The sequence below is a fragment of the Telopea speciosissima genome, chromosome 3, assembly GCF_018873765.1.
Source record: "Telopea speciosissima isolate NSW1024214 ecotype Mountain lineage chromosome 3, Tspe_v1, whole genome shotgun sequence".
Lineage (NCBI taxonomy): Eukaryota > Viridiplantae > Streptophyta > Magnoliopsida > Proteales > Proteaceae > Telopea > Telopea speciosissima.
Genome location: NC_057918.1, coordinates 68,440,920 through 68,455,726, shown reverse-complemented (window position 1 = coordinate 68,455,726; position 14,807 = coordinate 68,440,920). Strand labels below are relative to the sequence as shown.

General features: G+C 38.5%; 1 protein-coding gene across 2 annotated transcripts in view; it reads right to left on the bottom strand.

Annotated features, from left to right (window-relative positions):
* Positions 1-311: 311 nt before the first annotated feature.
* LOC122656844 overlaps positions 312-14,807 on the bottom strand; it is a 31,658-nt gene continuing 17,162 nt past the window's right edge. Inside the window, exons 8-16 of one of the 2 annotated variants that reach the window (XM_043851509.1) lie at positions 9,351-9,416; positions 3,623-3,852; positions 2,669-2,789; positions 2,483-2,586; positions 1,926-2,039; positions 1,669-1,839; positions 1,412-1,558; positions 1,180-1,325; positions 312-628 (exon numbers count right to left, since the gene is read on the bottom strand). In XM_043851509.1, coding sequence (XP_043707444.1) covers positions 477-628; positions 1,180-1,325; positions 1,412-1,558; positions 1,669-1,839; positions 1,926-2,039; positions 2,483-2,586; positions 2,669-2,789; positions 3,623-3,852; positions 9,351-9,416 — 1,251 coding nt within the window. In that variant the 3' untranslated portion in view covers positions 312-476. The remainder of the gene's footprint in view (positions 629-1,179; positions 1,326-1,411; positions 1,559-1,668; positions 1,840-1,925; positions 2,040-2,482; positions 2,587-2,668; positions 2,790-3,622; positions 3,853-9,350; positions 9,417-14,807) is intronic. The other variant, XM_043851510.1, reaches the window with a different exon arrangement.

The window sequence follows — 14,807 nt, the reverse complement described above, 5'->3', positions numbered from 1 at the left end:
AAAGAATATAAGCATGAAGTAACAACCATATATATTGTAAAAATTAAACAGTTAATTAACAGTAATCTTCTAATAGTCTTGAAAGGGTGCCATAGTGATATATTCATTTAAAGAAGCAGGGCATTATTCCTTGTGTCCACTTAAACACCATGTTCCAGTAGGCTCCCTGACTGTGAAATGTCACTTAGAGACAAATCCGTTTTGTTTGCTCCTTCCATACTTGGCATTTTCTATTGTTTCTTTTGCTGCTGGCATTGTTTTATGTGGCTATGGTTGGTCTGAAGACAAACATCTGATTGTATGTGTTTTTGGCTGGGTTCTTCAATATAGATTCAATTAAACCTCCAGGTGGCTGAGAGCACCACTATGGTTGTAGTCTGCTAGCTGGATTCTTGGTGCCACAAGCCCACCAGAACCTTTTGAGGTAACACTCCCTTAGGATGGAAAACTCAAATAAATATTGGACGGCCATGTCCTCATGGATCATCATCATAAGGTGCCACAGAAGCATGCAATGATGGTAAAATCACAATAGGCCTTCCATGAACTTGGAACTCTTCAAGCAGAGAAATGTAAGCTGGCTCATGGCACCGAGTATTTCCCGTCAAGTCCAGACGCTCTAGTTTACCTGAAAAAAAGTATGATAAAGTCAAAGACCAAGTATTGCTTGTGTTTGAGGCAATGCTGCCAGAATCACAATGGGCCTCTCCAGATTAACATTAAATTGATGATCTAGCACTTCAACAATAGTTTCTCAAGAAATGAAACAGAGAAAATTCAAAGCTGTCCACAGACTGTCCAGTTGATCTGCTTTTGCAAGCACTGTTACTGTTATGGAGCATTTGCTATATGTTGCATGAAGTTAAAAAAAAATTTCCAATAGAAAAACAAACTCCATATAGACAAGTTGCACCCAATTATAAGTAAAAGCACAAGGACAAGTAGCACTTAGATTATCATTTTAAGTTAAATGGGCACTCATTGGATGTGAGGGTGCATTTCAGAGCCGGGAGATTAGTTCTTTAAAAAAGTGTATCTTTAATTATGATATTATAAATCTCACCTGGTAATTTTCTCCATATAGTACAACCGACCATATGGAAGTGGCATGCCTTATGATTTGACAGAAGGAAGAGGTGCACAACTATAAAAGTTAACAAGGCACTGAGTATACATTACCTTTTGAAACTTTCAAGGCAGAGTACATAACTGCTAATGATTCAACGGGCATAAAATTATACCCTGCATTGACTGCAATGAGTTCTGGAGCCCGTAAGATGAGTTTTGAGATGAAATTGGCAGTTTCGATTCCACCACGATTCTTGCTATTAAAATAGCCAGTCAGATGTTATATTCACACTTTAATATACTTCGTTTCATAGATGCAGTATAATTTGTTTGAGAGGCCAACCTTATGTTGAGGTGAACAAGTTTTACTTCCTCTGGAAAATTTTCTTGTAGCTCTAGGAAGCCAGAAGGACCCAGTCCAATATCTTCAATATTGAGCACTCTTACATAGGATGTGCCCAGAAACTTAACCAGGGCTGGTACTACTTGACTGCACCATAGTAAAAGAAATGAAAAGATGAAATGACATTTTCCTTTTCTATCAGAGGAGAAGTGAATTAATAGCTCATAATTTCGATAATAACACTAGAAAAAACAAACCTGCCCAGGTCGTTATTTGCAACAGAAAGAGTGTTAAATAGATTCTTCAAGGTTGCAAGGCTTGTTAGAACTTCAGCCACTCCATCGCTGGAGAGGTCGCAATTCTCCATCTCCAAATCAACTAAGGGTGTCTCTCTTTCAGTAGCCTCAACAAAATAGTGGATAAGACTCCTAGAATAGTTAAATTATAGCATGTAAAACCTCCTGTACATAATTCAGTAGAATACGTGCAGAAAACACATGGAAATCTGACCAACCTAATCCCAAGATCCTCAAGAGGATTGTCACTTATATCCAAACTTTCCAAGTTAGGCATATGGATCAGTGCATCTTTTAGGCAATCTGCATCATCCCTACGCAAATTGTTTCCCCTGATGACAACAACGACATCTTTTTCTTTACAAATCACAGGTCAGAAACATAAGCAAAAGCCACAACCAAGCAGGAACATTAACTTAATAAACAAAAACAGTATCCTAATTCTCCAAAGTGAGAACAATCAGTGAAGTTTGAGTGAACACCAAAGATCACTAGGCTATGTCAGTCAAGGCAGAGGAACATAATGAAATTTGGCATCCACAACTGATAAATAATGTTGGGGGAGATAAAACCAAACAAAAATGCAGAAAGCAAGCCAAAACAGATACATCTCTCCAAGAAGGTTCTGTTTATTATAAATTGAACCGAGCCAAGGCAAAACACTAATGTTGAAGTATATCGAGTCCAGGCTCGATATACTTCAACAACTAATTCCGATGCCATAAAGACATATGCAACAGCAAGAGCAAAAGCAAAGAAGTCAATAGTGGGATACCTAAGATTCAGAACACGTAACGACTGGAAGGATTTCCCTATTCCTAAGGACGCTAAGGAGCAAGTTGAGAATCTCCAGTTAGTCTTGGATAGCCAGCCTGCAATCTGCAATGATCAATAGTGATTCTTCCTCTTGTTTTGATCTCCAAAAAGTAGCATACTCATCAAATGGAGACACAATACTCACATTATTGTCTGATAGATCAAGGACAGACAGATTTGATGAAGCATCAAGGAGGGTATCAAAAACCATTTTTGCAAAATTTGGCCCCAGGCGATTGTCAGAAAAGTTTACCAAACGTAAAGTCCTGAAACCAAGAAGAAACAAACTTTACCAGCAAGAGATGATTATATCGGAGTGATATGAATACCTTTGTTAAACTGAAACTGGAACATTATTCCCAAGATTTTTATTGGAAGGGAAACTCAGAAAGTGAGCACACTATATACATCAAATAAGATTAAGCAAAATAAACAACTCATTCTGATGGGAAGTTAACAGGTATAAATATTTTGGTTCATAATATAAATGGACAGATTTTGCAGTTTTATTTATGCAATGGACATCTCACGATTTCTGAGTTGTAGAGTTTCAAGATATACCATGGTCAAGGATTGAAAACTTGGAATCTGGAACAAGATCAGTCTCCATCAATTACAATTAGAATCAGCCGGAATTGGCCAGACTCGGTCTAACTTGGGTATTGTAAATCGGGGTTAATCAGAATCTAAGTCGGTCGATTCCGAGTTGAATCAACCAATTCCACTACTTCCAATCTGATTTTTTTAAAACAATGACCATGGTGATCTAACGTTGTATAATAAAAAAGAGCTCCACTTTTCTTTGTCCACAATACCATATGAAACTAGTTATTTGTAATAAAATGACAAAGAAGAACAATTTAGAAATCAAACAAAGTAAGTTCCAATCCCGATTAAACAGAAATTGTTCACTGCTTCTCCAATCTAACTACATTATATAAAAGAGAACTCACCTAGTAAAGTGAATCCACACAGGAAGCGATTACTTATTTTGAAAATTGATTTGTATCGGAAAATTTTTAGTTGATTAATAAAGATTATTATCACCAACTGAGAGGAATTGCAACAATAAATCCAACATGGAATTTTGTATGTGTACCTTCCCGATGAGAGAAAAGATGAAAATCCAGAAGGAATGGAAACTGAGCTGTTTTCAAGAATGCTTGATGCTATAATTGAGAAGTACTGAATCCCATGTGTCTCAATATCCTTTCTGTATACTGAAGCACAAATTGCACCCAAAGCAATTGAAGAGAGCTTGCAATGAACAAATTCAAGGAATGACAATGTCTCTTTGTTCTGGTTTAAAAGCTTGCATGCTCCATTCACCTGTGAGATGGTGTACTAAATTAAGTGATGACTGATAAAAACAGCATTGAAACGAATTATTTTATTCTAGGGATGCAGTTTAAGGCATTTGTTGACCTACCATTTAGAGAATATTCAGGGGAAAGGAAATAAACACCGATCTTCATAGGATTATTCAGTGGTCCTCATTTTGTGAATTCAAAGATGTAATTTTGTTGAATAAATTATATTTATCTAAAACTCTGTCCAGGTAATTGAAACTAAATGAAAAAAAATTGAGAAGTTTATAATCAAAATTGTGTAACTAACTTAAAATCTTCCCAAATACTGTAATTAAACTATTGAAATAAAGTTCTGGCCCTTGTCCTATTTTCCTCTTTAGATCCAAGCAATTTGGTTCAAAAGTGAGATAAAATATTTTACTATACTATATATATTTTTTTGAGTTAATAACACAATCATTATTGGTAATTATTAAAAATTTTGCCATGTATTTTTGTTCTAATTTTTTCCCCTTTCCTATACTTCCAAGTTTCAACTAGATGAAGCCTAAGTATATTTTTTTTGGGTTGGGACTTGGGGAGAGAGCTGATTGCGTAAGTTCCACTCAACAAACAACAATGTCGGGTTTTTTGTAATGTGATATTCTAATCATTAGAAATAGAAACTAACTACTTAATCCCATATATGACTAAAATTCCTCATATGTAGGCTTATAGAATTGGCCCATTACAATAGTAAACCTAAAAATATAAAGTCCATGGCCCATACAACCCACACTCAAATTAAGCCTATTAATCAATTCTTGATCTAGTTTGATGGCCTAGTTTGCTGCTGAACTTCTTGTTCTTTCGAACTACATCAATCCTCCTCGTCTTGAAAAAAACTCGTCTGCGAGTTTGGTTGTCACACCCCGGCCCGGTTTATAAGGGCCAAGTGTGACTGGATGTCTCTCACATCCAACCAACCCACCAGGATCGCAAGTGTTGTACTCTATTCGCAATCATATCCACAAATATAGAATTAAATACAGCGGAAGCAATTAAATACATAAATAAGGCAGCAATAAAAGAAGACTAAAGCTGAACTGTGATATTATATATATATATATTTATAGAAGAACTGTGTTACAATGTTTGATCTATAAGCACAAGAGTTAAACAAAAGACTTATTTACATAACTATACAAAAGTGTATAACAAAAAAGAGGGGAAGAAGCCTGATCTAGCAGTCAATCAGGAGAACGCGCAGTCATCGCACGAGCACGAAGCGTCGTGCTCTACCGCCAGAGGAGTGTCAACTCCATGAGCCAAAGGAGAGTCCTGTGTAGATGAGACTCCCGCAGAAGCACCAGAAAGAGTAGTATCATCTGAACAAAAAATAAGGTGTACACAGGGCTGAGCTCCACTGAGCCCAGTAAGGAAATGCATGCAAACATATCACAACAGTCCATGATGAATGTCCTAAGTAAGCATGCTCCTAACATGGATACTAAGTAGCATGAGGTATAAGTACTACTGTAATAGAATACTAGCCTCGGTCCCGGAAACACATAACCAGACGTTGGTCACCCGAGCGAAAGCATTCTACTACGGTGGAGACCCAGCAGCTTAGGCATCATACATCTGATGTTAACGGACCCCCAGTGACTAACCCTACTGTTTGTTCCTACAGCAGAGTACATATGCTAACATGGGACAGTGAATGGCATTCCGGAATCATCCCTTCGGACCTACCACGGGTTATCCAACACCTCTTCCCCTGTTGGTAAGGGACGTAGTACTGGGTGATGAAGCATCCTAACCCAATGCAGTCTAGTCATGATGGCACATGTATGTATAGATCAATTGTAAAGTAACAGTGCATCATTAACATCAATTGTACAGTATCAAGTAATATCAATGCAATGCAGTATGCCAATGCAACCTAATTCACATGCAGTCTAGTGCAAAGAATTAAAGCTAGAAAACTACATGATCTGAACAGTAATAATGATGCATGGCATGGCATACTGAACAAGTAGTAATTAAGACAACAAACACACATAAATTAAGTCAAATTCCCTTACCTGATATTGCAGACTAGCCTAAGTCAATAACCCTCCAGAGGTCCAAGCAAGACAGACAAAAAACAGGGTATACAGCCCTGTATATCAGACAAATCGCAAAAATTAGGTTTTGTGTTTGGTCCAATGTCAAGCCCTAAGGGTCCAGGTCACAAATGCACCAAAATAGGCAGCCGGATGCAGACTCTCAGAGAGCCGGACGACCGCCCCTAGGCTTGCAACTCCATCCGACTGCCTGGCCAGAATTGAGGTTTTTGGCCCTGGTGCATGGATCTTCACATGCAGGCCACCAATTTCAAGTTTAACACTATTCTAAGGTGGGTCAACACATAATTGTTTAATTATAAAAATTATAATTAATTTGGGGGTTTTAAGAAATTAACCCCAATTTCCAATCTAGGGTTTAATAAACTTAATGGTTTCAGCTGCAATTTGATGAACAACATGAAATTGGTAGTCTAATTTCAGGTCTGAACCATTGTTAGGTCCAAATTAAGAGGTTAGAGATGGGTCATTGGTCAATTAAACCTATATAAGCTAAGGTTTAATGGCAGATTTCCTCCTAATGTCTATTAGAATTGGAGAAACAATGAGAAGAAGATGGATACAACAGGTTTTTATGACCTACCTGAATGCAGCAACAAGAAGAGGTAATGGCAGCTTAATCTTGGGCAGCAAGGACTCCAAAGAAGGCTTAAAAGCTCCAAGATCAGGTATAGAATCAAAGCCCTAAGATGAGAGCTCCCAATTTCCTCTTCTTCTTCTCTTTTCTCCTCCTCTTCTATTTCTCCCCTAGGCTCTCCTAAGGCTGGATCGGTTTTGCCCTTCTTGTTCTTATGATTTGTGAATAGTATAAATGGGTTGTTATATATATATAGTGGTTTAGTTAAGTATTGTTTGTTTTAAAAAGTAAAAATCTGTTTTTAGAAATTAATTCTTAAATCCGATTTTAGTTAAAATTAGTTATTAATTAGGTTATTCTAATTATAAAATGATGTCATATGACATCAGGGGTAATCTAAGTACGGGTAATTACTGGAAATAGGATTCCCCACTGGGGATGTGGGTCCCATAGAGGTAAATTACCAAACTACCCCTATAAACTCTAATTGGTCATACAATACATTATAAAGTACAAGTAATCATACTTATAATGGGTTTAATTGATGGAGAGGTTCTGCATGCTGTCCAGGTAGCAGATCAGACACAGGTAGCTCAAGTGCGGGGTTCCATCGAGGTCCTCTGACTCCAGAAGGGCAAGTTGGGAAGACTCCCTAGAATCCTCCATAGGTGTGTCGAGGGATTGATCCATATCCTCGACAGATGCAGCCCATAGCATCGAAGCAACCATGGCCACAAAATTGGAACCTGAAATCACACAAGTTCCAAAGTTTAAATTTGTTGCGGTTTTCACATTGGTAGTGACACTGAATCAGATCTGCGTGATCATCCTTCAAAAGGAAGTAGAATTCAGCAACTGCCGACTCTGTTTGCCATCTATCCATGCCTCTAATACCAAATAATGTGATATTCTAATCACCAGCAATATAAACCAACTACTTAATCTCATATATGACTTAAATCCCCACTATTTGGCCTTATAGAATTGGCCCATTATAATAGTAAACCCAAAGATATAAAGTCTATGGAAACCCAGTGGGCACTCCAACTAAGCCTATTAATCCATTCTTGGTCCAGTTTGATGGCCTGGTTTGCTGCTGGCCTTCTTTTTCTTTGAACTACATCATTTTATGTCAAACATGGATGATATATTGTCAACTAGTTGAAGAAAACTCAAGAAAAAAGGAAGTCACTTCTCCTATCAATTCAGAAAAATCCTATTTCCGATAGAAGCAATTGACAATTGAATGCCAATTTTCCCATTATTTTCATATCCATAATAGTGTGAAAAGAAGGCCCAACTCCAAGTTGTTCAGGGACTTGAAGAATTTATGGATATGTATCTTACAGTATGGTCTGACAAGTCAATTGGAGACTTTACATTTCTGGCAGGTTACGCAGGTATACATTTATTTAGTGCCAAAGGTATTGGAAGTATAATGTACGCGATATTGTTGGTGTGATAACATACCACAATACCATTAACAACCTTCTACTATATGGTAAGAGTGTAAGACACATTGGATACATTATAAATGGTGAGGGAAGTAGAATAGCTTCTGATTCAGATGAGAACTCACCCAAATCAAGCTCATTCCCGGTGAGATTTGGAATGAAGTCCCTAACTTACGGATCTATAGATTCCAACCATCAATTAGGCAGCAATGTAGCGGACCCCATTTAGCTGAGATTCTCTTGACGTGCTGGGCTGTGCCTCTTTCCTCTTACTTTCATTTTTCACCTTTCAGCTTTCATTTTTCTTTTACTTTCAATCTTCCATGTGTCATTTACCATTTTTCATTTCTCATCTCATCCCCCATCCCTCTTTTCCCATCTCTTCATTTCCTTTTTTTGTTTAGACCTCAGTCTTCCCTACTTTTTTTTGTTTGGATCCATGTAGCCAACCCCATTAAGTTGGGATAAGGCTGAGTTTGTTGTTGTTGTTGAATAAATTTCCTGAAATCGGAACTTGGTGGAACAATTGGAACCAGGTCTGGTTGCTAGTTTCGCTATCACTGCAGAGGAGGATTTGGGGGACATGCACCTGGTGTTTGGATCGCCTAAAGATGGTGAGTTAACTACCAAAACCAAGGTTGATTGGGTCGGTATTGAGGGAGTTCGAACACAATATCTAGGGCTGCAATTGCTATCTAGAAACAGGGTAACGGTAGTAGTAACAGCAATAGGATAAAAGAAGGATGAAAGGAGGAGGAAAGAAACAAAGAACTGAACTGTAAAAAGAGGAGTCATACCTGAAACGAGAGAGGTTTGCGCACCACAGCTCTTGGCAGCCAACAGTATCAACTCAAAATTTTCATTCCAATCTTCTCAATCCTTTGTTACATCATGTACGTAAAGACTTAATACAAACCTAATCCTTATCCAAAACTAAAACAGAATTTGACTCTAGCTTGGACTCAATCTCCCAATCACCAACAACTTATTCAAATGAAAAAAATTATAAAATTACTCAAAGACATAAATCCCTGCATCCTACATTAACTGCATCAAGATGTCTCGGATTTTTTTTTGGGGGGGAAGGATTGGGGGGGGGTGCGAACTTCTTTGTCGGCAATGCGCTGGTGTTGGGTGCAATTTTTATTTTTCCTGTTTCTCTTTCTCTTCTCTATTAATAAATTTCCATAAGGGGAAGAAAAAACCTTTTTTTCTTTCTGGTCATTTGTATAAATATTCACAATATGCCTCTTAACTTTGGCTGACTAAGACTACATCAATATTAATAATTTAATCCTTGCACTTTCGTATATGATAGAATTTCAAGTTTCCAGTTACCTAAACATGACAAAGTACAAGGAGGAAGATGTAAGCTTACGTGTTCTTCAGATTTAATCCCCCGCAAAACCATGCTTTGCAGCTTGCTTCCCCTTAATAACTCCTGCTAATTGTAGAATAGTCAGAGATGCATAAGATCGTGTGGTATATACAAATATAATGCCACATAAAGCATCTCTGGAGAAAAAAAATTGTACATTCGATAATTAAAACTTTACCTTTCTCAGTGAAATACATTATTCAAATATGTTGTAAGAAACTAAGACTGCAAACCTAAAAAGCATAACATGGCTATGACACCAGGAGTATTAACTGCTTCCATGTCACATTACTCTCTCCATTCATTTTTCCAAAAGGAAAGCCCCTAAAAACTTGTTGCTCATTTTGACAAAATTTTAAGGGATTGTTTAAAAAGAAAAACTTCCTCAATATGTTACTTCTAATCTATCTGTCAAGGACAAGGGGACTACCATAGCCCAGATTAGATTGGAGGAAGGTCGTATTTCCAATTCTATTACTGCCTTACTACCTGCACACCTGTCCCCCCTGAATTTTAATTTGAATTTCACTAATATTGATGACAGATGGTGGTGTATTCTGGCCAAAGATGGCAAATTCAGTACTAAACTTGCTGCTAACTCTCTACTCTCCTCTCCTCCCCTGTTACCCCTACTTTTTGTTTTTCCTCTTGGTGGAATTTCTTTTGGAAACTTAAGATTCACCCAAAATTTAAAATTTTCTTCTGGCATATGATACATGCAGGACTCCTGGTCAAGGCATCCATTTCCAAATGGCTCCAGGTCGATCCCTCTTGTGCCTTTTGTGGAAATTGTACTGAATCCTACTGGCATCTATTCCTTTCATGCGATTGGGTCAAACATATTTGGGTGGTAGGACCTCTAGGATTGCGTACTGAATTTCTGGCCCATGATTCCCTGAGAGGATTTTGCTTTGATTTTTTATCTTCACGTCAGTTAGATAAGGCCTCAACCATTTGGTTTTTTAAGGTTTTTATAATTACTTGCTATTTTATATGGACTGCTAGAAACAAGGTTGTGTTTGGCTCTGAGAAACCAAATGCCACATGGGTTCTAAACCAGGTTTCGCGATGGATAGCAGATTTAAATTTACATCCCCTTCCTTGTTCTCCCAATATTGTATTTAAGGATCCTGAGGCTCTATGCACAATGGTTTATTGGAATCCAATTCCTTCGCTTAAATATCCTATTTTAATGTGTGCAGGAATCCAGATCCCAGGAGTAAGACTGGCAGGCTGGTCGTATATTTTTTTGATGGATGGAAGGTTTTTGTTATTAGCTGCAGGGTATATTACGTCCTCTACGGTCTTGGAACCAGAATTGTACAGTATCAAAACTGGTCTAGATCATGCAGCCCGTATGGGGTTGAAGATCAAGGAAATATGGTGCTCTAACCAAATGATCACTGATGTTCTTCCATCTCCTACTAACTATCCATGGCCTTGGTACTCTATTAAGGACTTAATGCATATGAGTAACAGGTCCCTTGATATCACCTTTTCTACGTTCAAAGACAATTTCTGTTTAGCTGTTGCACTAAACCTTGCGTCCTATGCGCAAGCTAAACACTATGTATTCTTCTTAGCTTATTAAGGTTTTCCCTTCTGTTTTCATCTAGAAAAAAAAAAAAAAATGATGCAGGTGCACTCGCATGGATCGACCCGAATCCATTTGAGAACCCAAACCAAGATAAACCAGGTCCCAACCTTGTTCTGGTTCAATAGGATATTTAGGATTTATTTTGTTTGGGAAATATATGTAATCTTTTATTTTGGGTAGCTATTAGGGAAATTTCCAATTTGAATTTTATTGAGTTCCTATTTTTATTGGTCTAAGTTTCAGGAAATAATTAGGAGTCTTTATTTTTTAGGTATTATAAATAGATGTGTAACCAACGATTGGAATAATAGATTTGAATGAATGAATGTTTTGTTACCAGATTGGTACGAACAAGGTCGTGTGACCATATCTCCTTCTCCCTCATATCTTCTTCCCTCTCTCCTCTTCCCTGCGATTTCTTCTCTCTTCTTCTATTCTTAATGTAGTCCCAAACTTGAAAAGTCAAACTAGGAGCCAAACAACCAGGATCTGCTATGAACAGTAATCAGGTATGCCAAAAATAGGGTTTTTGGTCAAATTAGGGTTAGGGTTTTGTAACAGGGCAGAGCCCTAGAACACCAGAACCGAAAGAGTGAAGAGAGGAGATGGAGATCGAGAATGGAGAAGAGGGACAGGAGAGAAAACTGATGATCGAATTGATCAGCCCCCTGTCCCATAGCTTTATTTATAGGTTAAACTTACAACCAATAATTCCTATAACAACTAGGAATCATAAGAGATGGAAAATAAAAACATAATGTAACTAGGACTAAGACTTAGGAACCTAATCTAATTACAAGGACACCAAAGCTAGGAATCTCGATTAGAATTAAGAATATTCTAATCGAGATGCTCACAGCTCGATTGAATCTCTAACAACTACTCACAGGGGAGAAGGTTCCTTCTCTCAATGAAGTTTTCTCTCGCATCAATCGTTTGGCTAATCCATCCAAGTCCGATCCTCATCTCAAAGCCAATTCAGCTTTTGTTGCTAGTCGTGGTCATGGCCAAACCAGGGGCCGTGGCTAGGGAACTAGTGGAAGAGGTACCAATTATCAGTCTTTTGACAAGTCTTCCCGCCAATGCTCTTATTGTGGGAAACCAAATCATATTGTGGATACCTATAGGGCCAAACATGGTAAACCAGAATAAGCAAATGAACTCGCCAATGCCGCCATGACTGACACTTCTACTGAGAAACCTACCTCTGATATTACTCAGTGTTCTACATCGGATACCTCATCTACTGTGTCCCGTGACGATTACAACCAGCTGGTTAAACGCCTCCAACAACTTGAAGCTAATTCTGCCTCCACCTTTACCGCCACGGCGCCACCATAGTGTCTAAAGGTAACTCAGTCTTTTACCCTTCTTCTACCTTCTGGCTTATTGATTCTGGTGCCTCCTATCATATGACTAGTAAGTCACACCTGTTTTCTTCAATGAATCAAACTTCTTCTAATGTTATCCTTGTTGATGGGTCATCAACTCAGGTAACTGGTCATGGAGATGTTTCTCCTACATCCTCCATGACCCTCTCTCATGTTCTTCATGTTCCTAAATTACCTCTAAGTCATTTATCTATTAGTCAACTTACTAAATCCCTTAATTGTTCTGTAACATTCTATCCTTCTTATTGTGTTTTTCAGGACCTTCAGACAAGGAAGACGATTGGTGGCGGGCTTAAGTGCGATGGTCTGTATTACTTGGATGGCACAAGACCTACTGCAGCTACTTCTACTACCATACCCTCTCCCATGCAATGGCATTTACGCCTTGGTCACCCTTCTCTACCAAAACTTCAGTTAATGGTTCCTAGTGGCAAGTCTACATCTCATCTTGAATGTGAAGCCTGTGACCTGGGCAAACATCACCACGCCTCCTTTCCTGGACGTACTAAACCTAAAAGTTCTTTGTTTTCTTTAGTGCATTCTGACATTTGGGGTCCGAGTCGTGTTTGTAATAGATTAGGAATTTCTTATTTTGTCAGTTTTGTGGACGATTACTCTCATTCCACTTGGGTTTACCTGTTGAAGGACCGGACTCAATTTATTACTGTGTTCAGAAATTTTTATCAGGAAATAAAACCAGTTTGATATGTCCATTAAAATTTTTCGTTCTGATAATGCTCTTGAATACACCCAATCTGATATTTCTGATTTCTATCTTACTCATGGTATTATCCACCAAACTAGTTGCTCGTACACTCCACAACCAAAGGGAGTGGCCGAATGTAAAAATAGGCACTTTCTGGAAGTAGCCCGTCCATTATGGTGCACACGAATGTCCCAAACGGTTTTGTTGTGATGCTGCCCTCACTGCTTGTTACCTTATTAATCGTATGCCATCATTTGTTTTAAACAATAAAATTCTTGTGTCTCTTCTTTATCCTGATAGTTCTTTGTTTCCTTCCTCACCACGTGTGTTTGGCTACGTGTGTTTTGTTCACATTCTTCACCCTGTGGTTGATAAATTATCTCCTCGGTATAATGTATTTTTCTAGGTTACTCTAGAACCCAAAAAGGATACAAATGTTTTGATCCGGTTTCAAATAAACAATATGTCAGTGCTGACATCACATTCTTTGAAAATAGACTTTATTTTTCTGCTCATATGCAATCTACTGTGACCCCTGACAACTTTTTAGGTCCACCTTTACCTATACCCATACCCATCCCATCATCTCCGCCTGTTCACGTCTATCATCGTCGCCGCCGTAGACCACCTGTCTTACCATCCCCTACTACTGCTGAGCCGGCCCTCGTTGGACCTGATCCATCACCTTCTGATTCCTGTTCTCCAGAGCTGCCATCCACTATTGCCGATGTCATTCCTCCAGCCCCTCCATCTGATTTTGATGTTGATGTCTCCATCGACTTACGAGTTGCTGTTCGTAAAGGTACCCACACATGTACTCAGAAATCCCACCAGTCTTTAATTGTTTATCCCATTGAAAAATGTCTCAATTTCTCATCTTCCATCCTGCTATCACCCTCTTACTTCTGCTTTATCTACTAACTTTGTTCCTCAGACCCATCGTGAGGCGTTACCTCACCCTAGCTAGAAGGCAGCAATGGACAGCAATGGATGTGTTGTTATCTCGAAAGACTTGGACTCTGGTTTAAGTACCTCCTGGCAAGGATCTTGTCAAGTGTCGATGGGTTTATACTCTCAAATATAATCCTGATGGTTCTGTTGAGCGGCTTAAGGCCCGATTGGTTGCTAACGGCTATACTCAGACATATGGTGTTGATTACTTCGAGACTTTCTCGCATGTTGCCCAACTGAATACGATTCGTATTCTTATTTCTCTGGTGGTTAATTTTGACTGGCCCTTATATCAGATGGATATCAAAAATGCCTTTCTCTATGGTGATCTTCAGGAGGAGGTTTACATGGAGCAACCTCCAGGGTATGTTGCTCAGGGGGAGAATTCTACCCAAAGTTTGCAAGCTTCGTAAGGCAATTTATGGGTTGAAACAATCCCCACGAAATGGTTTGATAAGTTTAGCTCCATTGTCACTAAGGTTGGATTCTCACAGCTCGATATACTTTAACAGGTTTAATGGGACTTAGGGTTTAATAAGTTTAGCTCCAGTCTTTAATACATTCTGCATTAAGTAGGGCTGTCAATCATGGTTTTAGTTCATGGTATCGGTCACGACCAATACATATCGGATGGTATCGATCCAAATGGGCCATAAAAAAAACACACATATTTGGCTGATCCCAATGATACGTATCGGTATCGGTCACGGACGATACCGATACGAATCTGCAGATACAGACAATCTGATAACAATATCTAAAACCATGCTGTCCATGGATCGGATTCAGATAGGATTTCATTTGGATCCAAA